Source organism: Bos grunniens, chromosome 2 (assembly GCF_055505025.1).
Source record: "Bos grunniens cultivar Pamir isolate PY7600 chromosome 2, Bosgru_T2T1.0, whole genome shotgun sequence".
NCBI classification, from domain to species: Eukaryota; Metazoa; Chordata; class Mammalia; order Artiodactyla; family Bovidae; genus Bos; species Bos grunniens.
Window position 1 is genome coordinate 83,994,013 of NC_141166.1, and position 22,675 is coordinate 84,016,687.

Genomic DNA, 22,675 nt, shown 5'->3' on the forward strand with positions numbered 1-22,675 from the left:
TGGTCACACAGGTGAGTGGCAAGTGACTGTCACTCCCCATTGCTCTCGTTACATCCTGAAACATCCCCACCTCCGTCGTCTATGGAAAAATTGTCTTCCAAGAAACCTGTCCCTTGTGCCAAAAAGGTTGGGGACTGCCGTTTTACTTCACGTGGAGTTTCATGTGTCTTTTTCATCAGAGTCAGAGACTCTTATTTATTATTGCTTCTTCACAGTGACTATCACAGAACACATGATAGGTGCTCAATAAACACTGCTGCTGCTGCTAAGTCGCTTCAGTCGTGTCCGACTCTGTGTGACCCCATAGACGGTAGCCCACCAGGCTCCCCCATCCCTGGGATTCTCCAGGCAAGAACACTGCAGTGGGTTGCCATTGGCTTCTCCAATGCATAAAAGTGAAAAGTGAAAGTGAAGTCGCTCAGTCGTGTCCAACTCTTCGCAACCCCATGGACTGCAGCCCACCAGGCTCCTCCGTCCATGGGATTTTCCAGGCAAGAGTACTGGAGTGGAGTGCCATTGCCTTCTCCATAATAAATGTTAGCTGAGCTAATTAAAACTAGATGAGCACCTGGAGGACAAGAAGAACAGATGATTATGTGCGGATTTTTTTTCAGTGTCCAAAACAGGAAAAGCAAAAATTAATATCTAGAATTCTTTTCAAAGGGAAAATAGCTATCTTTTCTGACTGCTAAATTATACATCTCACTGGAAAATATTCAAATATCTAAAGATAATTCTTCTATTAGAGAAAATCAGTTTTTATGATTTGGTGTATATCTCTCAGCTGTTAATCCATGTGCTTACAGGTTGACTTAAAAAATTGAAGTCATAGTATGTACATTTTATTCAATGACTAGCTAAAAATTTAACATTATATTTCTGATTCCTTTCCATGATACAAGTGTTTCCCTTTATCTGGCTATGGTAGCCTCTATTTTGTATATTTCATCATGTATTTAATTCTATTGACAGATATTTAGGTTATATTCAATTGTTATTCTTATAAACAGTGCTTCAATAAATATCTTTTAACATCTTTGCAAATTCAGGTTTATTTTCTTGGCACAAATTCGTAGACATGAAATGGACTTAAAATGTTAAACTATGTTGTTAAATTATTCTAGAAAAAAAGGATGTGCTAATTTACACTCCCACCAACTGTGTGTAAGCCATTTTCTCTATAACCTTGCCTGGATATAATTCATTTTAAAAATCTTTGTTAATCTAATAAGGAAAGAAGTTTCATTGGTTATTGTTGTTATTGTTTTTCCATTGTTGTTTTAAATTCTAGACTACTTAGGGACCTTTTAAATAAATCAGTTCTTGATAAATCACACATGGACCACCCATGAAACATGTTCAGCACCAAATTAACTCTCCTCTTCCACTCAGTTGCGTTTCCTTCTCTTTGCACGAGCACTAAACATGAATCAAAGAAACAAGAAGATCTTAATATTAGGTTAAACATACCTGCTGCTGCTGCTGCTGCTGCTAAGTCACTTCAGTCGTGTCCGACTCTGTGTGACCCCATAGACGGCAGCCACCAGGCTCCCCCATCCCTGGGATTCTCCAGGCAAGAACAATGGAATGGGTTGCCATTTCCTTCTCCAATGCATGAAAGTGAAAAGTGAAAGTGAAGTCGCTCCTTCGTGTCCGACCCTCAGCGACCCCATGGACTGCAGCCTTCCAGACTCCTCCGTCCGTGAGATTTTCCAGGCAAGAGTACTGGAGTGGGGTGCCATTGCCTTCTCCGAAACATACCTAGGAGAGCTGAAATATATATATATTTTTTTTTTCATAAATAAATCTAAAACTAAAATGTGTAGGAGAGCTCAAATATGTATTTTTTTTTCATAAATAAAATCTAAAATAAAATGTGTTTGGTTATTGACTAAATTGCTTTATCATCGTTCCCCTCTGTTAATGTGGATAACTGAGTAAATGATAAAATAATTTACAAATTATATAACCCTGTTGTAGGAACAAGCCTACAAATCACATCAGTTACTGGTAATAAGACCACCTACCTCTAAGTTTTTTGAAGGCTCTACTGGGATTGTTAACAATTTGACCACAAAGTCTAGAACTCAAGAAGCTGCTGACATGATGTAGCAGTGTGAAAAAGTCTGTGAAACAAGAGAGAGGTGTCTAAGACTATAGCACTCATGACATGAATAAAAACCATTTTATATTTCTATAGTCCCAGTAAGTGTAGATGCCAAACCTTGCCTTGGAAAAAGAAATAGCACCTTTATACCTCAAAGCTTTACAACCTTATCCCAAGGAATAAACACTGTCAATATTTCTTGCTCATGAATAATGGTAAGGTCTTTGTGAGAAGGTCTTACAGATTTCACAAATTTCTTTGTGGACTGGATCAGCTCTTCCTTATAGCCTTCCAGTGAGGATGAAATCTATATTTTGAAGATTGGTGTGAAGAGCTCTAGCCCCACTGCACTCTACAACTCACCACAAAAAGGAGCTGCAGTGAGCTGTCAAGCATGTTCACTGAGAGACAGTAGTTATATTAGTTGTCTATTGCTATACAGCAAACCCAAATTTTAGTGACTTAAAGTGTTAGTTGCTTAGTCATGTCTGACTCTTTGTAACCCCATGGGCTGTAGCCTGCCAGGCTCCTCTGTGGAATTCTCCAGGCAAGAATACTGGAGTGGGTAGCCATTCCTTTCTCCAGGGGATCTTCCTGACCCAGCGATGGAACCTGGGTCTCCTGCATTGCAGGCAGATTCTTTACCATCTGAGCCTTCTGGGAATGCTAGTGACTTAAACCACACACATTTACTATCTCACAGTTTCTGTGAGTTTAGAGTCTAAGGAGAGCCTAGCAGGGTCCCTGGCTTCAGGGTCTCTCAGGAGGCTATAATCTAGACGTCAACTGGTGCCACAGTCACGTTAGAGCAGACAGATCTGCTTTAATGCTCACTTTAGCAGTTGCCTGGATTCAGTTCTTCATGGGCTATTGGAATGGTCTCAGCTCCTAGCCGGCCATTGGTCAGAGGTTGCTCTTGGTCAGATATGGCTCTCCAACATGGACACTTGGTTCTTCAAAGTCAGCAAGAGTGAGACACTGCTAGCAAACCAGAAGTCATGGTCTTCTATAACCTAATAACTTTGTTCATATTCTATTCTTTAAAAGCAAGTCACTAGGTTCAAGGCAGGGGAAGGGGTGAATTGTACAAGTTAGTGAATACTGGGAGTTAGGGAGGGCTTCCCGGATATCACTAGTGGTAAAGAACCTGCCTGCTAATGCAATAGATGTAAGAGATGTGGGTTCAATCTATGGGTCGGGAAAATCCCCTGGAGGAGAGCATGGCAACCCACTCCAGTATTCTTGCCAGGAGAATTCCATGGACAGAGGAGCCTGGTGGGCTGCAGTCCTTGGGGTCGCAAAGATTTGGACATGACTGAATTAGCACAGGGAGTCAGGGATCATTGGAGGCTACCTTAGAAGGCTGTCTACCACAGAGGATGGTTGCTCAGTTAGTAACAGGCATAAAGGACTCTGGGGAAAAGTGGAAAGGAGAGTGTCAGCAGACAAGGTAGGAGAGGAATTTCTCGGGAAAAGGCTCACAATAAGTGATACATACACTGTCAACAAACTAAGCTGAATCTGGGGGTCTCTAGCCCCCTTGGGAAAATGTATTAAGTCTCAGATCAAATCAGTATGTACCATGTCAAACCATTAACTTCTCATATTATGTATTATTGGGGAAAATCAAAATAGTTAAAATGGGTGACAATGGCAAAATAATGGGTAACAGAGAAACACAACCTCAGCCAAGAGGGAAAATATTCCATAACTAATATAAAAAAGGATTGTCATTCTTATTCTCTCAAAATGTGTATTTAACAATTAACACTGAGAAAGTGAAATTAATGACATTCAAAATACTCTGTATTAATCTGTATTTATTCTATCTAAACATGCACCCATGCCATTTATTTGTCATTTGTCGAGCTTAAATTTTGAGTTTGTCTTGTCAGGACCGCAGACTTCATGATTATTTAATGTTTGCCTTTCTTTTGCACCTGCCACTCACTTTGATAGGATAGTTGGTTTAAGGTAAGGGTATATTGGAGTTTATAAAACAAAATAGAGAAAATACAGCTTACTGACTTATATGGGGAAGGAGGTTTATAATCATAACTAGGATTTTTATTATAATGGCTCTTCTAGTAAGTTGAGTTAATCAGCTGAGTGTTTGCAAGGATGGGTTATGTACATGTTTCTATAATAACAAAAATGAACAGAGATATAGCAGATAAATTGTCTTAACAGGTTTTGCTTGGTTTTAGTGCAAAAACTTACTAATTAATGCAAGTGTTGCAATCATTTTTATGACATTCCCTGAAGATGGCACTTTAAGGGTTATGCCATATGCTGATTGACAGCAGCCATAATTCCATACAATGAGACTGTATCATATTGTTTGAAGTGAGGTGATATTCATCTCTTGAAACTGATCAAACATATCATTGCATCAAACAGTATTACAATATAATCACACTGTATGTGGAGCCTGCCAAGGCTGATCATCATGTTGTACTCTTTTCCCACGGACTTCTCTAATAGAACTTGTGACACACCACTGCATCCACATTTTCCTTTAAGAACTTAGAATCTACGAAAGAGAAAAATCTGCATAAAATCGTGGTTTGGTTATGCTGTGTGAGTGTTCATTTGTCGACTGCTTTAGAATTACAAATTTCCTTCCACAAAGATCTCCCTAAGTATACAAATAAAAACCTGGTAAGACCAAGATAAAAAGAGAAGATTCCAAACAGGGCAGAAAATAATTCAAATGCCTTTTATTTGTCTTCCATAAACAAGCAAACATGGAAGACATGTCTTTCGTAAAAAATACTTTTTAGTGTCAGAAACTTCCAATGGTGTTTTTTCCTAATGTACTGTTTTGCAAAGTCACTTACTATATGTACTGACTTTGGGGCTATTGCAGCTGCAGGTGAAAATTATATTAGAACCTATTCTTCTACTAGTTGTAGTTGCTGCTGATCTTGGAAAAGCAATGCTAGGATGGGCAGAAATAAATGAGGGTGATTTGGCCTATTAGTGGCATTTTTAGTGGTATGAAATTCTATAACAGTAGCTTTTAGACTGTGATATAATTTAGGAATTGCCCTTTAATTATCCATCCATCCATCTCTCCATCCATCCATCCATTCAGTAACTTGTAAAAAAGCCATGGGGATACTTTGGGGATTATGTTCAGAATAGTTTACAAACAGGATGCTAGGATGGGAGCCATCGCCTATTCACACTGACATTCACTAAGAGATGTGTTACCGCTTCTGGTCCTCCAGTGCTGACCTGTGTGAATCTCTGCGATGTCGCCATCCTATCTGGACCTTATTAATTTGCCTGAGCCAGCCCTAGCCCTAACCTGTTAGGTTTAGCGTCCTTAGCCTTCTGGGCCTGCAGAAACTATATGGGTCTTTCAGAGAGGCACTGGGATGCAGGAGCACAGAGGCACTCTCTGACTGGTTACCCAAGCACTCACACTGCGACCTCTCTTCGACTGCTTCTGCACTGTGGTGCGCACAGGTGAGGCTGGAGGATTCTGGAATTCCCCCAAGATACAAAACCAGAGAGCTCTCTGTTCCCAGATTCTGCTAATCATGGGCATTTCTTCCAGATCAGGTGCAGGAAGAGCAGAGCAAAGACCCTTCTCAGAGACACCACCAGTATTTAAGCTCTGTGCTTCCTTTCTGACCATTTTCTCCTTTACTTCTCTTCTTTAACTATAGAAACTTCATTTAATATACAGTGAAAAACACTGACTTTTCATCTCTTTTCCCCAAATATTTGGTTTGTGATATTAATATCATGCTTTCAGATCTTTAGGGCATGTCTGATACACAAATGCCCAGAATTTTGAAATTCAAATCTGAGAACTATCTTTTCCCCTCTCTTTTACACAATTGAAGTGACTTAGCAGCAGCAGCAAGAGCATCCATTGCCTCAGCAAGTAAGGAAAAAGTCTTAGCAGCTGTTCAGTGGTGAAGAGTGGACACCTTTCCCTCTTTTCTCTCTTGCTTCTTTGTCTCCTACTTCGTTAATTTTGTCGTTCGACCTTCCCCTCTCCCCTATTTTCTTAAGAGTTTAGTTGGCTGGGTTTTTTTTCCCCCTAGCTTGTTGAATAGAATAGTTAGAATTGAGTTATATTATACATGGTTTTTTGTTTGTTTGTTTTTTGTTTTGTATTTTTTTGCTATTAGATGCTTTAGATTTTGAAACAATCAAAAATTCTTTTTTTTCCCCTCTAGCAAAAAAGTTAGACCTACAGTACAAATACGGACTTTCCATGTGGTGCTAGTGGTAAAGAACCCCCCTGAAAATGCAGGAGACATAAGAGACCCAGGTTCAATCTCTGGGTTGGGAAGACCCCTGGAGGAAGGAATGGCAACCCACTCCAGTATTCTTGCCTGGAGAATCCAATGGACAGAGGAGCCCCGCAGGCTACAGTGGGTCTCAAAGAGTCAGACACAACTGAAAAGACTTAGCATGCACAATACAAATAGCTTGTTTTTTCCTGAATACTTATAGACTGCTGACCAGATGGTACATTAGCTCCAAACACTTCAATGTGTGTTTTCTACAAATAAGAGTGTCCTCCTACTGACCACAACACAACTAACAAAACCAGGGAATGAATTTTGATACACTCCTGCCCTTTGGTCCACAGACCACATTCCAGTTTCAACTGATGCAACAATAATGTTTGTAACCAAAGGATCCACTTCAGAAGCACACACCATATTACTTATCATGTCTCTTTAGTCTCTTAGACTGGAATATTCTTCAGTTTATGCTTGACTTTCAGTCCAGTATTGATATTTTAAAGAAGAATTAAATTACTTTGTAGAATTACCCCCAGTTTAAATTTGCCTGAAGTTTCCTCATGATTTGATTCAGATCACAGTATCACAGAAGTGAGGCAGTGTTCCTCTCAAAGCATCAGACCGGGTCATGCATGGTTTCCATAGCTGATGTTCACTGTCCCCACTTGCTAAAAGTGATGTCCTCCAGGCTTTTCCCCCTTTTGTCGGTATGAAAACATACCGAATCCTGTTCTTCATCAAATTTAAATCCTTTCATTCATTCATTTATGTTGGTATGGTCTCTTGGTCTTTTATTTTACTTAATATTGTAAATTCTACAAGTTATTATCACATTACTATCAGTATTTTTTAAAGTTTTTATTTTTTGGTGTGGACCATTTTAAAAGTCTTTATTGAATTTTTTACAATATTGTTTCTGTTTTATGTTTTGTTTATTTGGCCATGAGGCATGTGGGATCTTAGCTCCCCAACCAGGGACTGAAGCTGCACCCCTGCGAAGTCTTAGCCACTGGACTGCCAGGGAAGTCCCTTCTATCAGTATTAATACTCCAATTATGTCCAGTGTGGCTAGCAGGAGCCCATTTAAACTGACCTTTAGGCTCTTTTGATATGTTCCCAATCATTTTTTTAAAATATATTTTTGGTTTATGGTAGAAGTTTCAGATCTTTGGTTTATGGTAGAAGTTCCAGATTTTTCTTGTAATTTTATTCCCCCTTAGTCCCAGAATCAGCCATTTCTCTAAAAATTCTTTTTCTTTTTTTACTGGAAAATAGTATTTGGAAGCCAAGACTCGAGTGCTGTGTATGTTCATTGTTATTGGAGTGTTGGTGCTTCCCAGCTCTATCAGAAGATAGAGCCAGGAAGTATACTTATGCGTATACCATGTATCTACCTTGACACTTATTTCTATCTATAGAAATTGAAAACTGTCTCTCTATAAGTTATACATATGCTGAAAACCATGAGCTCGTCTTACACTTCCAGTCACATGTTGATTCTAGTTTTCTCCCTTTTCCATGTATGTAATCTTCTCTAATAATGAGAATACAAGCTTCCACAGTTCCTCAGATGTTGACTTATGTAATCAACCTCACTTTATGCAACCCATCTCCCATCCCTACTATGACTCCCTCCCACACACAGATGCCTCTTCCCCTTGCTTGGGCTCTGACTCCCGTGTGGATACCTTCTCACCCTGTTCAGGCTGATTCCTCAGGCTATTTTGCCTGCCACCCTTGACTAGCTATTCTCTTCATCTTGTTTAGACCCTTATATCCTCTTATCTTGCTCTGTCTCACCTAGCAGCTTTGTTGATGTTTGTTGCGGCTTTAGAAATAAATTATTCAGGAAGGGGAAGGAGAAGCAGTCAAGTTTTTCCATGAAATGTTTTCATTATCCTTTTTAATCGAGAGTTGAGTTAGCAGAAAAATAAGAAGAATCCAAGGGCCAAAAGAAAAAAGGAACTAAGAACCCAAGTGGTGACTGCAAGAACTAACAAGGCAGTGTAGGAGCTGGGGTGGTGGTTATGGCTCAGAAACATAGCAGCTTTCATTTTCATACCCAGAAGGGCAAAGGAAACAAGGACTTGGAAATTCTGTAGGGAAGTGGGGATAAATCCAGGATCATTTAAGGGCTTCCCCTTCCATAAAATGATAGAGAGGACATAATCTGCACACTAGCAAAAGAGACCACAAGGAAGAAAGCTATTGAGGCTATTACTTCACGAAAAACCACTCCAAAATTCAGTGATTTAAAACAACAAGCATTTATTTCTCCCTCATGGGTCTGTGAGCTATTGTGATTCATTTTTAAAAACTCAATTTCAGGATTCAGCTCTGGACTCAAACTGCAGGCTCGGTTGAATTCAGGTCTACTTCATATATGTCCATATGCTCCCCCATTGTGTTCTCACAGTGAATGATAGACAGCAAAGCAAAGGGGACATGCAACACCTGTTAAAACCTCAGCTCAGAGAGGCACTGTTACCTCCACCCAATCCTGTTGGTCAAAGCAAGTCACGTGGCCAAGCCCAACACCAGTGGGTTGGGGACAGTACTCTGCCTCCTCTAGTGGGAGACAATGCCAAGTCAATGAAAAAGGATATATATATGTACTGTATAACCCCCAAAACAGGGAGGAATTGGGAACAATAACTCAATGTACCATATGTACCATGAACACTATGTACACAAATTTTATTATGTTTACCTACAAAAGATTATTTGAATATATTTATTAATACCAAAAAACCCTCCACTTTCTTTTTTTCTTTTTTTATCGTGCATTGAACCTGGACTGGCATCTCGTTTCACACATGACATTTCACATGTTTCAATGCCATTCTCCCAAATCTTGCCACCCTCTCGCTCTCCCACAGAGTCCATAAGCCTGTTCTATACATCAGTGTCTCTTTTGCTGTCTCGTATACAGGGTTATCGTTACCATCTTTCTAAATTCCATATATATGCGTTAGTATACTGTATTGGTGTTTGTCCTTCTGGCTTACTTCACTCTGTATAATAGGCTCCAGTTTCATCCACCTCATTAGAACTGATTCAAATGTATTCTTTTTAATGGCTGAGTAATACTCCATTGTGTATATGTACCACTGCTTTCTTATCCATTCATCTGCTGATGGACATCTAGGTTGCTTCCATGTCCTGGCTATTATAAACAGTGCTGCGATGAACATTGGGGTACACGTGTCTCTTTCCCTTCTGGTTTCCTCAGTGTGTATGCCCAGCAGTGGGATTGCTGGATCATAAGGCAGTTCTATCTCCAGTTTTTCAAGGAATCTCCACACTGTTCTCCATAGTGGCTGTACTAGTTTGCATTCCCACCAACAGTGTAAGAGGGTTCCCTTTTCTCCACACCCTCTCCAGCATTTATTATTTGTAGACTTTTGGATCACAGCCATTCTGACTGGTGTGAAATGGTATCTCATAGTGGTTTTGATTTGCATTTCTCTGATAATGAGTGATGTTGAGCATCTTTTCATGTGTTTGTTAGCCATCTGTATGTCTTCTTTGGAGAAATGTCTATTTAGATCTTTGGCCCATTTTTTGATTGGGTCATTTATTTTTCTGGAATTGAGCTGGAGGAGTTGCTTGTATATTTTTGAGATTAGTTGTTTGTCGGTTGCTTCATTTGCTATTATTTTCTCCCATTCTGAAGGCTGTCTTTTCACCTTGCTAATAGTTTCCTTTGATGTGCAGAAGCTTTTAAGTTTAATTAATTCTTCTGTATTGAGTAAAGCCTCATAGTCAGAGCCCAAAGTATCTTCTGAATTATTTTTGGTCACCAACCATTACATCCCTCAAGCCACCAGTCCTTTGTATAACCAGGGCTCAGGACTTTGACCTCTTTAACTCTTGTGTAAGTTTTAGGCATACAAAAGAAAGACCAGGGTTCTATTTGCACTTCCAATTTGGTTAAACTCAGAATGTACCCCCCAAACATTTCTATCATTGGAGATTCAAAACTTTTCATAACAATCCACAGGAAGTTTTGTTTTGTTTGGGGTTTTTTCCTTACTGCTTATTTATTTAAAAAATTGTGTTGAGGTAGCACTAGTTTATAAGTTTCATGTATGCTACCTTATATTTTTACTTTTGTGCACACTGCGATGTGCTGACCACCAACAATTGGTTTCCATCTCTCACTATACAGTTGATCCTCTTTATCCAACTCACCCTTCACCCAACTCTTACCGTCTGGTAAGAACCACTACTCTGTTCTCTGCAGCTACCTATTTATTTTTGTTCGACTTGTTCATTTATTTTTGTTTGTTTATTTTTTATATTCCATATATGAGTGAAATCATCTGGTCTTTGTCTCTCTTTGTCTGACTTATTTCACTTAGCATAATACTCTCAAGGTCCATTCATGTTGTCACAAATGGCAAGAATTCATCTTTTTTGAATGACTGAGTGGTATTCCATTATGTATATGTGTATATATATTTATATATATAAAATATTATAACATCTTCTTTATCCATTCTTCCATTGACGGGATTAGGTTGTTTCTATACCCTGGCTGTTGTAAACAATGCCACGATGAACACAGAAGTACCTATGTGTTTTTTAATTAAGGGCTTCCCTGATGGCTTAGCAGTAAAGAATCCACCTGCAATGCAGGAGACGCAGGAAATGCAGGTTCGATCCCTGGGTGGGGAAGATCCCTTGGAGGAGGAAATGGTAATATGCTCCAGTATTCTCACCTGGACAACCCCATGGACACAGAAGTCTGCTGCTGCTGCTGCTAAGTTGCTTCAGTCGTGTCCGACTCTGTGTGTCCCCATAGAGGGCAGCCCACCAGGCTCCCCCGTCCCTGGGATTCTCCAGGCAAGAACACTGGAGTGGGTTACCATTTCCTTCTCCAATGCAGGAAAGTGAAAAGTGAAAGTGAAGTCGCTGAGTCTTGTCTGACTCTTATCGACCCCATGGACTGCAGCCCACCAGGCTCCTCCGTCCATGGGATTTTCCAGGCAAGAGTACTGGAGTGGGGTGCCATTGCCTTCTCCGCACAGAAGCCTGGTGGGCCACAATTCAAAGGATTACAAAGAGTTGGACACAACTGAGTGACTGAGCACACATATACATATGTTTTTGAATTAGGTTTTTTTTTTTTTTTTAATTCTTTGGTAAATACCCAGAAGTGAGACAGCTGGATTATATGGTAGTTTTAATCTTAATTTTTTGAGGAATCTTTATACTGTTCTCCATAGTTTTCCTCTGTCCATGGGATTTTCCAGGTAAGAATACTAGAGCTGTTTCCATTTCCTCCTCTAGGGGATCTTCCTGAGCCAGGGATTGAACCCATGTCTCTTGTGTCTCCTGCATTGGCAGGCAGATTCTTTACCACTGCGCCACCTGGGAAACTTTTTTCTGCCCAGCCAACAATGTTCATTGCAAAGCTACTTGGAGTGTAAACCTCTGAACAACTCTTTGAAAAGACAATTAGATACCTTAAATTGTCTTAAATTTAGTAAGAATTCAATCCTGTATGTAAATACCCGAGAGGACATTTGATAAAGAGATGCACTGTTACCCGGAGATGCAGTGTCACTCTGCTCAGTAGCTGGGAAGTTTCCTGTACCACGGATTGAAAGAATTATCCCTCTGTAACATGGGAGCAGTCATCTGAAATTATGTCTTGCTCGGTTCTCCTCCATCCCCCAGAAGTGCAGGAAAGTGACTCAGGTAGGGGGGAAAGTGACATTTTTACCAGGATCTGACTTGGATGCTAGACATGATTGATTCTTTCCTCTTAGGCTGTAACAATCCTGTGAAATATGATGAGTCATCTTTCCCACCACACAGAGATAGCCTTTTACAGAGAAAACAATCCGGAGGAGGACCTTAAGACAGAAAGAATGAGAAAGAGAAAGATAGACACACAGACCGAGCCAGATCCCAGAGAGTGGCGCCCGAGCCAGATCCCAGAGAGTGGCGCCAGAGCAAGGGGTCTCATAATGCCCAAGATCATCTCCTAAAACTTTTCCACATAGAAGCCAAATTTTATGCCTCGTTAATGTGAGGTGATTTCTGTCGCATGTAATCAAATAGAACGCTAGATATTACAAAACAATAACCCACACGAGCAACACCATGGTTACAAAAATACATGAGAGTGCAGCAACCACAAATAATTTCAGAATAACTCAAGCTCTTCATTTGTTTTTTTAACATGATGAAGGAAACAGAGAACCTTAAAAATCCCCCTTTGCCTCCCCCATCCAGCGATTCACACGCGGCAGCTGCTTCTGCTCCTTTACATCTGTCTTCAAATTCCAGTCTCAAGTCAAGATAACCTCCTCCCCCAAAGTTAACCTTCTGAACTTTTGTTCTCTCTTCCTTTCCTCCCTCTTCTCATGCCTAAAGCTCAGAAGAACTTGTCTGTCAAAGCAGGACTCTCCGAGCTGAACTCACCTCAGAGCACAAGAAGACATGTTAGCAAATGAGGGAAAATGGGGAATGTCCACGTGTGCCTCATTTTTGTCCCATTGCTCCCCTTTAAAAATGTAATAAAATGAAAAAAACACACGCATTTATTTTTAAGGGTACATAAATGTGGTTTAACATTTGCTTTTCTTTGCTAACGCAATGCCTTCCACATACATATTAAATACGTCATAGCACATTACAAAAAAAAGAAATTAATGACTAGGTGAATTACTGAATGAACAAGAAAGGAATGTATGAATAAATGTAAAAATATAACATTAGGGATTGGGGGAAATTATTACTAAGAAATTAAAGTCATGGTCAATAAATGCTTGACACCTACAAGACTAAAAAATACATTTCTAAAACCCAACTCATTCTTTCACATGCATAAAAACAGAACAAAAAAGAAAAAATGAATTTTGAAAGTAGAAGCAAGTCATGTGTGTGTGTGTGTGTGTATAGAAAGCTATCTACAATTTAAATAATCCCAGTGGTAGCTGTAACCAAGTGTATTAATTAGAATTCTTTGCAAGCCACAGCAGAGAAGGCAATGGCAACCCACTCCAGTACTTTTGCCTAGAAAATCCCATGGACGGAGGAGCCCACGACTTCACTTTCACTTTCACTTTCATGCATTGGAGAAGGAAATGGCAACCCACTCCAGTGTTCTTACTTGGAGAATCCCAGGGATGGGGGAGCCTGGTGGGCTGCCGTCTATGGGGTCGCACAGAGTTGGACACGACTGAAGCGACTTAGCAGCAGCAGCAGCAAGCCACAGAGAACAAATCTGAATAAATAAGACATAAATGTATTTATTGGGAGAAGTATTTTTTCCCCACCGAACCTCCATCTCCTTCCTCTTATCTTTGTAAAATATCCCCTGTTTTGTTTGTGTGTCTATTTATCCCTCGCTCATTATGGCTCAGGGTTAGATCCTAACTGAACAGAAGTCATTTCCATCCCTGAAACCAGTTTATGCATATATGACACTGTGAGATGTGTGGGGAATTCTTCTAATGGGTTTCTGAGAAAAGCTTTCCTTAATTGCAGAGAGAGACCCAGGTAAGAAAAAAAATCCCTTCTCCCATGTCTGGAAAGAGGGATGTGGAGAGGATGTGATGACTAGATTTCTGTAGCTTTCTTGTGAACATAAGAGGGACAGCCAATGAGAAGCTTACCTATCAAGATGAAAGAGTGGAATGATAAAAGACACTCTACATCCACAATTCTTGCTCCCAAAATGGTAATTTTCTCAGAGCAACTTACTTGAGCCAGGTTTTTCTGTTTTTCTGCAACTGACAAACTCCCAGGGATAGAGAATCATATTAAAGGGAGGCTGGACATTGGCTTGGGATTGGTTGGAGCCCCAGAAGCTATGGAGGTTAGGAAGCAGAACCCAACAAGAGCTACCTTTTGGTGAAAACAGCCAGGTTGGGTATGTACTAGGTCAGATGGACTAGAATTCCAGCATTGTCTTTTTGTTCCTCTATTCAAGATAACATCCAATTCCCACGCCTGATTATATTCAGTAAGAAAGAATCAACTCCTCAAACAGGATTTTAGATTCCAAGAGAAGGTTAGGTAGATGTTGAGCAGCCAAAAATGTCAAGTGTCTACAACATCAACAAATTAAAACTTCTTGTATTATGGGTTTTCTTATTTTTTTTAGTATTCATTCTCAGGGGCTTCCATTTCTCCTAATCATTTTCTGTCCTTATTTCCTGCTTCCATATCATTCTACACATCTTTATTTTAAATCACACCTTCTGCACTGTTACTCCTGTCTGCCTTGTCTATGCCTTCATTCCCCAAATGTGGAAATAAATCAAGTCAGTTCTTTGTCTCAAAATTTCAGCGGAGTTTTGAAGTTACAGATGGAGATTACATTGATGTATAAGCTGAGAACCGAGTGTAATATACCCCTCTACAAAAAAAAAAAAAAAAAATTATAATCAACTATATCCCACCATGAGGAATTTGTTGCTGGATATGTTATCTTTAGGTTCTAGTGTATTCCTATCTTAAGACTATATTCTTTTCCTCTCTACCATTTTTTTTTCAATTTCCCCAAGTTCCTTTAATTTCATAAACAGAATATGTCTCCATCTTGTACTCAAAATCAAGCTTGTAGTCTCTCTCTCTCTCTCTATATATATCCAAGAGCTCATTAAACAGCTTTTCAATGGTTTATCTACCTCAGATTTGTATCCTTTAAAACACAAAGCACTGGGATGGCTTTGGAATTAGTTTTTCATTTATAGAATACAAATTTTAGGAAGTGTTTCTCTCCTTACTAATCTCTGTAAGCAGAAAGGGAGTAATTTAAAGATTTCTCCTTCTCAATTGCACAGAAAAACCTGCAGAGAGGAGCTGGTTTTGTTTTTTATCCTTTTCTTTTTTTTCTTCCCCATCCTTCTTCAACTTCTCCTCCTTTTCTGTCTTCTCTCCACCCAATACAAGTACTGTCATTTTAACTTATTCTTATGCCCACAATTTAAATGAAGAACAAAGTGTGAAATCCAGCCTAAAGGAAAAGGGGGAAACGGCACCTTGTCATATGACCACTAGTCACAACTCTGCAATGTACTAGCAGTATGATTTTGAGATGCTTCTTCTGAAGTTTGGAACTAAAGCTATGGTTTACCTATATCATAAGGATATTAGCAAGACTAAATGAGATGATGGATGAAAAAGTGCATCCTCAACTATCAAGAACTACCCAAATGTAACAGAATGAATACCAGATGGTGGATTCCGTCACAGAAAGCCCATGAGAACAAAGCTGCTGACTATGTGTGAGAGAAGGACTTCCTAGGTGGTGCTAGTGGTAAAGAATCTGCCTTCCAATGCCGGAGACATAAGAGACTCAGATTTGACCCTTGGGTCTGGAAAATCCCCCGGAGAAGGGCATGGCAACCCACTCCAGTATTCTTGCCTGGAGAATCCCATGGACAGAGGAGCCTGCTGGGCTGCAAGTCCATTGAGTCGCACAGAGGTGGAGACCACTGAAGCAACTTCACACACAACACACATGTGATAAAAGGCAGGCGCTCAATCAAAGAGCAGAGAACCCCAGCACTGAGACTTTGGGGTGCCAAGATCAGAGTGAGGCCAAAAACAAGATTTGACTCGAGATGAAGAGCTACTAGAATCCTTTTATTTCTTTTGCACAAACAGATTTGATCTCTGAGGTTGCTTCAGGTCCAAACTTAAAAGAAATCTCACTCTGCTCTTTCTTCTTTAAGGATGAAGGAGCAAAGAGTTAATTACCTTGTTATATTCATCTCTCTTCCAAACTTTCCACATGGGCTTTTTTCTTAATTAGCCATCATATGAAACTAGAAGAATATTTATTATTTATTGTGTGTATTAAATTTTATGTCTTTTCTTCTTAACTTCTAAAATGGGTGAATTTACTACTTTTCATATTTTTCTCCTAAAAAAGAAATGTTTTTGGTTGTTGTTATTGTAGCTTTTATTGTTTGTTTAGTTGTAGTCCTCTTGTGACTTTTCTTTGGGTCAGTAATTCTTCATAAGGACAAAATTCTTTTCTTCATAAATGAGAAAAAGCTTCTGGTGTATTTTAGATTAATTGGAAGATGCAAATAGTTTCCCATACGTTTTTCTTATTCTTAATGCTTTTCGTTTTATCATTTACCCAATTTATATATGATACCTATAAATGTCCACTGAGTATTGGTTAAGTTATATGGCTTAAATTCAAGGCTCTGTAGTAACTTATTAAAGTATATTTTATAAAGTGATTTTGGTCATCAAGATAATATTACTATACAATGACTCATGTGCATATGTGGTTCATTGCCATGGTACTAAGTCAGCTCTAAAGGGAACATGAAATGTACACCTATATGCCAATTTCAGAATCAATTATATATCTGCTGCAATTCATTAGACTTAGGGATTCCAAATGGTTTATACACTTCAAGGCTTGCTTAACTGGTTAAGAATATAACTGCTAGCCAAGGTACTGAGGAGTAAAGTGTGTCTCAATAATTCCTCCATTTAAAATCTTCTTTATTTTTACCCCTACAGTAGGTAACATATAATAATACATTATACATAGTCTTGTTTATTTTGTGTATGTAAAATGCTTTGAAAGCTTCGTCCCCACCTCCTTGTGTGCATATGGATGTTTAATGTAACATTCTTCAGAATGTTATGCTCAAAGGAATTCCCTGGTGATTCAGTGTTTAGGACTCTGTGCTCTCACTACCAAGGGCTGGAGTTCAGTTCCTGGTCTGGGAACTAAGATCCCACAAGCTGAGTGGCACGGCAAAAAAAAAGTTAGGCATGAATGGAAAAACTGGTCCACAAGTATCAATCAAGATTCACTTAAGAGTTTCCCTTAGCTGTTTAATATCTCAGTGAATGATGATGATTTTAATGAGTGTCTTATGTTGGTCAAAGCAATTTTGAAAGCTGTTTGATAAGCTTCTTTTATCCCAGTTACAGTTTTTGCTTCTCTCATCTGTCTTCCTCTCCACTTCCTTCAATTTCTTTCCTCTGTATCCCTCACATTTCATTTTGTTTTTATATTCTTTTGTACTCTTTGTACACTTAAGCAATTATTTAGGAAAAAAAGAGTCTGGCATTTTCCTATTGTAACTCAAAGGAAACCAAGCTTGAGCATATCTTTATGACAGAAAGACCCAGTAGGTTCATTGTGGGGTGGAAAATCTGACCAGAAAGGAAAAAAAAATCCCAGATTTAAAAAATGTAACAATTAGATTTTTTTAAATGTATATATAGTGCAGTTTGTTTACTCAGAAAAAAGGACTCTTAATATTCTTAATTATGTGTAAGTAAATAATCTAGATTGATAGAATTTTAGATGAAGCTGCTAAAGCTAAAATGCTTAAGAAAACAGATATTGCTAAATGGAAAAGGAGGTACTGTACACAGCACGCGTTGAAAACTCAGCTAAGTAAAGTACCGATAACACCCCTAGGTAATTGGGAGAGTGTTTTCATATTTCTGCATGTGTTTGTCTATAAAAGCATTTCAAGGTGTAGCTTTCTACTGATTCAACCTTGCTAAAAAAATTAATCAAGGAACCATCATTTGCTAATCACTGTTTTTTAATCACATTTTCCAAATCTTTTTCAGGAAATGTGTGTTTTTAGTTTCTCCTTCTTGAGAAAGCTACCCCCTGACATGAGACTGACCCTAAAGCCACCTCTGGACTTCAACACCATGTCTGCCCTGAAAAGAAGCCTCAGTTGCTGAATTTTTCCAGTTTGCAAAGAAAGGAACTCTGTACTAAACTTGAGTTTGTAACTTAAAAATAAAACCCCAAACCTGCCCATCTACTGCAAATAAATGTACTCCCTTTGTTTCATGGTATGCAATTAGATGCATTTGAAATAAAAGGTAAGTTACATCAGAAATCTTGGAGACAAGCATGTACTATTTTAAAACAGGGAATGTCAAATGTTGTTTTTCAATGCAGTACCAAGGGGTATTTCACAGGTAATTTCTCAGGGCTGATGCTAGCTAATTATTAGCTACCGTACCCTGCCTCCCATTCTAAGTGAATATCTCCTGGCAGAAAGACACAGCTAGGAGTGTTTTGTTTCATTTGTCCTTGGAGTTTTTATCAGCATCAAGAAGGTGGACTGAGCCAAAGTTAGAAGAATTCTGGAGCTAAGCAAAAAGCGACACATTTAACAGCCCCCATTAATTGGGGCTGTTACATGATTAATTTGAGAAAAACAGAAAAGACCGATTTCTTTACAACTCACAGTTGGATGCAATGCACTAAAAGTAATCCTGTAAATTACATTTTAAATCTTCAACATATTCCAAGCAGATAAAATAGTGGCATGATTGACCAAACTCCTTTAAAAAGTACACATATTACGATGCATCATAGTTATAAACAGATGGTATTTGGCCTCCTTCCTATTCTCAACATTTGGAATTTCTAAACTATGTGAATTAAACAATAATATTTTATAAACATACAAGGGATTTTGCTCACTGCTTTGTTAACATAGAAATTATACAATGCTGACATTTATTTAAATTTTAAAAAGTAAACAACAGTGTGCATTGAAATAAAGCAAACTAAAATCAACACAGAGAAGTATGTTCTGTGTGCATATTACCTACAATGGCACTGGCCTTTTTAAGGGAAGACATACTGGGTTGAAGAACAAATGGTGGCTTAGATGGGACTAATACTTTATACTCCAAAGGTTCATTTAACACCTCTCTGTAAACAAGGGATATTTATACCATAATTGGCTATTTGACCATCACTGTTCATTTACAATGTAACCTGCTATTATGGAGTTAAAAGACGTTCCCCTTCATTGGCTCATCAGTTCTCACAGTAGTCAAAGTGTACTCACAGTTTTAAAAGCACTTCCACAAACAGGGATCATTCTGACACTTGTACTCTGAATGAGAAACATTATCATTATATCAATAAGTAGGTATTTTTTCCTTTGAAGGATATTATTGCCAGAAAGAAAAGGAAATGTATCCGAGCTCAGTGTCATTTCCTGAGATTCCTTTCTAAAATTACAACTTTAACCCTTTGGCCACATTTTGGAAAGGAGATCCATCTGGTTGATGCACAAAATAGAAGGCACTCGGTTTTCAAACATTCTTCTCAGATATGCAAAGTTGTGTAGTGATGAATAAATAATGAATCAGATATTTCAATCCATTTTATGATTTTTGAAAGCCCTGATTATCACTGTTTACAGACTCCATTGTCTCTATGTACTTCCCAAATGTTCTTGCTCTGCCTTTCAAGGATGAGCTTGGGTTGGCCACCCTCTCCTACCTCGGTTTACTCCTAGACTGCTCTTTCTCACATTTTAAACATTTTAAATCAGCCAACCTCTATCTTCAAGTCTACAATTTGAGGAATATTTCAAACCAGATGGGGTAATATCTTGAGCTATGGATGCCAGTGATGGTCACCAACACTCCAGCTAAGGTTTCTTATCTTTGGTCACTGCAGTGCACCACTTTGGCCTACAATCTCTATAGGTGGGAAACAAAGAGGAAAGTATGCCACAGTCTGCTGCTGCTGCTAAGTCACTTCAGTCGTGTCTGACTCTGTGCGACCCCATAGATGGCAGCCCACCAGGCTCCGCCGTCCCTGGGATTCTCCAGGCAAGAACACTGGAGTGGGTTGCCACTGCCTTCTCCAGTGCATGAAAGTGAAAAGTGAAAGTGAAGTCGCTCAGTCGTGTCCGACTCTTAGCGACCCCATGGACTGCAGCCTACCAGGCTCCTCTGCCCGTGGGATTTTCCAGGCAAGGGTACTGGAGTGGGGTGCCATTGCCTTCTCCGATGCTATACACCCTAGATGGTCAGAAAAGCAAAGGGGCCTGCTGAAACCACAAACAAGGCGCATTTTTCTCTGACACACACAGTCTTAAATGTGTACACACAAATAAATACCTAATGACAAATAGTAATACTAGAGGGAAGGAGGTCCTTTTAAAAATAAAGACGCCTACAAATGATATTTAACGTTTTCCCAAGTTTTTTGGAAATCAATGCGATGCTTCTAAATATTCTTCTACCTAAACACTGCTTAACTTCTCTGTCGCCCCCCCCCGCCCCCCTCCCCGCTCTCTTTGCTCCACCTAAATAACCAATTGGTAGTCAGGAGGAGAAAGTTTGCAATCTAGAACACAGGTATGAAGTGAAAGGGAAAGCAACCTTAGGGCTGGCAGTGGGATTAAAATCACAAGTCTGAATATGTGAGAGAGTTGAAGAGGAGTGTTTTAACATTAATAGCCAGAATCTTTGCCTGGAGAGTTGCAGTGCCCATCCCTACTCCCTTCTCTGTTTTTGCTTAAGTTAAAATTTTTTAAAAGGACAGAGAGAGAGAAATCATTCTCTTTGCTTTCGCTTCATCTTCATTGGATTCTCTCCCTGAGATTTGATACTGGCCGACTCAAGGCACCAGGTTCAGTAAAATACTGAGAAGAATTCTGCCCGTTAGGGCTGCGCCGCCTTCCCGGTGGTGCGGAAGGGGACCGGTCAGCCCGGCACGAAGCAGCAGGGCAGACCTGGGCCACCCGCCACGTGTGCGTGTGTCAGCATGTGACCGTCGGTGCGCGCGTGCCAGGGAGCGTGCCCGCGTGTGTGCGTGACAGTGTGCGCGACAGTGTGCGCGTGTCGGGCTGTGCGCGCGTTGGCGTGCGCGTGCCGGCGCGGCTCTGCCCGGAGTCCGCGCAAGAGTGAGCGGGAGCGCGGCGGTCGCTCGGGGCTCGCTCCGTCCGGTCGCCTGGGACGCTTCCAGCGGCTTCGCGGCTCCTCTGGCTCTCGGTGCTGGGCTCAAGCGCTGCCGAGGGGACTCGGTTAGGACTCTGCGCCCTCGACGTCCTACTGTGCCCCGTTTTCTCGCGCCCGGAGAGGTGTCGAACTACCTCCAGACGCTTTGGACGGGACCCAACGGGGCATCGAGGGCGAGCGCCGCCTCGAACCGGAGCTCGGGCACATCCGCCTGGGGGAGAAGGTGCGCGGCGAGCACCCGGAGGCCCCGGACCCTCCCAACCCTTCTCGGTTTCGGAGGCTCCGGCACGCTGTCCTCCCGACGCTGGGCGCAGGCTCGTCGGAGGCTTGGGGCTGGCGCCCGGGCGCGCGCTTTTGGGCAGGCCAGCGCTGCGTAAGGCCGAGGCCCGCACGCTCCGCCGCCACCCCTCTCCTCACGGCCCAGTCGGGCCACGCCAGCCCCTACCCTGCGGCGCAGGGCTAGACCTGACCGAGGGCGGAAGATCTGAGAGGAAGGGAGGGAAGGAGCAAAGAAGTAGCCGGCCCCAGACAAGGAATCCTTAATTACAGATTAAAAGGCAAGCAAAACCGTACACATTTTCCATGTGTCAGCTGACTGCCACGACAAAAGGAAATACAGAATGCTGGGTGGGGTCGGGGTGCGGGGGGGGGGGGAATGCCTCTTCTCATCGCTCTCGCCCCACACCCCTTTTTTAACAGGGCAAATGTAAAATAACATCAGGCAGTGGATGACTCTGGGTAGGTGGTGCCTGGGGCCGGATCGCAGCTGCTCACTCCTCGTGTAGGAGGACCGTTTGCTGATGCACCCAGAGGTCCTGAGACCCTCTATATATTAAAAAAAAAAAAAGACTAGAAATACTCCGTTAGAGTACATTTCGTTTCCTAAAAACGTTTTAAAACACATTTTTAATATTTGACGGTTAAAGTAACAGGCATGCATACACGTGCACGTTTTGTTTCGCAATTTTATAGATGAAGTTTTTTTTTTTTTCCCCTTTGCCTGGCATCACAGGATTAGAAATCCAGGAGCAAAGTTGAGCCCATAGAAAGGGAACTTAGCTGCAAGCACCAGAGAGCACAAGGTTCTCGATGGTTCTGGACTCTGGAGGAAAAAGGAGAGATGTATGCGTTGATACCTTTTCTCTTATTATGATCGCAAAACAATCTCTACCATGTTTCCTGGGATTTAAGATGCCGCTTCAACTCCGTGACGTCCTAAATCCTTCACTTAGGGTAGGGTGGTGTTCAGAAGCCAAATCCCACTCTGTGACCATCACACATCTCTAGTTCTAGGCCCTCAATTTTTAACACTGAAACTAAAGGGATGACCTTTGAGGATCACCCCGAGCCACCAGGCATTGCACTTTTCCGTATTTTATTCCTCTTGTTGCGGAGTCAGCTTGAGAAATAAAGGTATTTGACTCTGTTTGTTAGTAATCGGTTTACTGAGAAAAATGATGCAGCAGGTTGGAAGCAGTAAGACCACCTTGCTTAGTCATGTTACCAGCCTTCCTCTGTGTAGGTATTCTCCTGTATTTTATTTGTAATTTTTCCACCAGTG

At 40.6% G+C, this 22,675-nt stretch overlaps 1 protein-coding gene across 20 annotated transcripts in view; it reads right to left on the bottom strand.

The window, feature by feature from the left end:
- Positions 1–1,470: 1,470 nt before the first annotated feature.
- QTMAN (queuosine-tRNA mannosyltransferase) overlaps positions 1,471–22,675 on the bottom strand; it is a 457,067-nt gene continuing 435,862 nt past the window's right edge. For 16 of the 20 annotated variants that reach the window (XM_086351752.1, XM_086351496.1, XM_086351740.1 and 13 more), the window contains one exon: positions 22,066–22,216. In XM_086351752.1, the coding sequence (XP_086207878.1) occupies positions 22,121–22,216 (96 nt within the window). In that variant the 3' untranslated portion in view covers positions 22,066–22,120. Of the gene's footprint in view, positions 1,771–2,027; positions 2,127–22,065; positions 22,217–22,675 lie in introns of those variants that run through there. The other 4 variants (XM_086351432.1, XM_086351597.1, XR_015145715.1 and 1 more) reach the window with 3 other exon arrangements.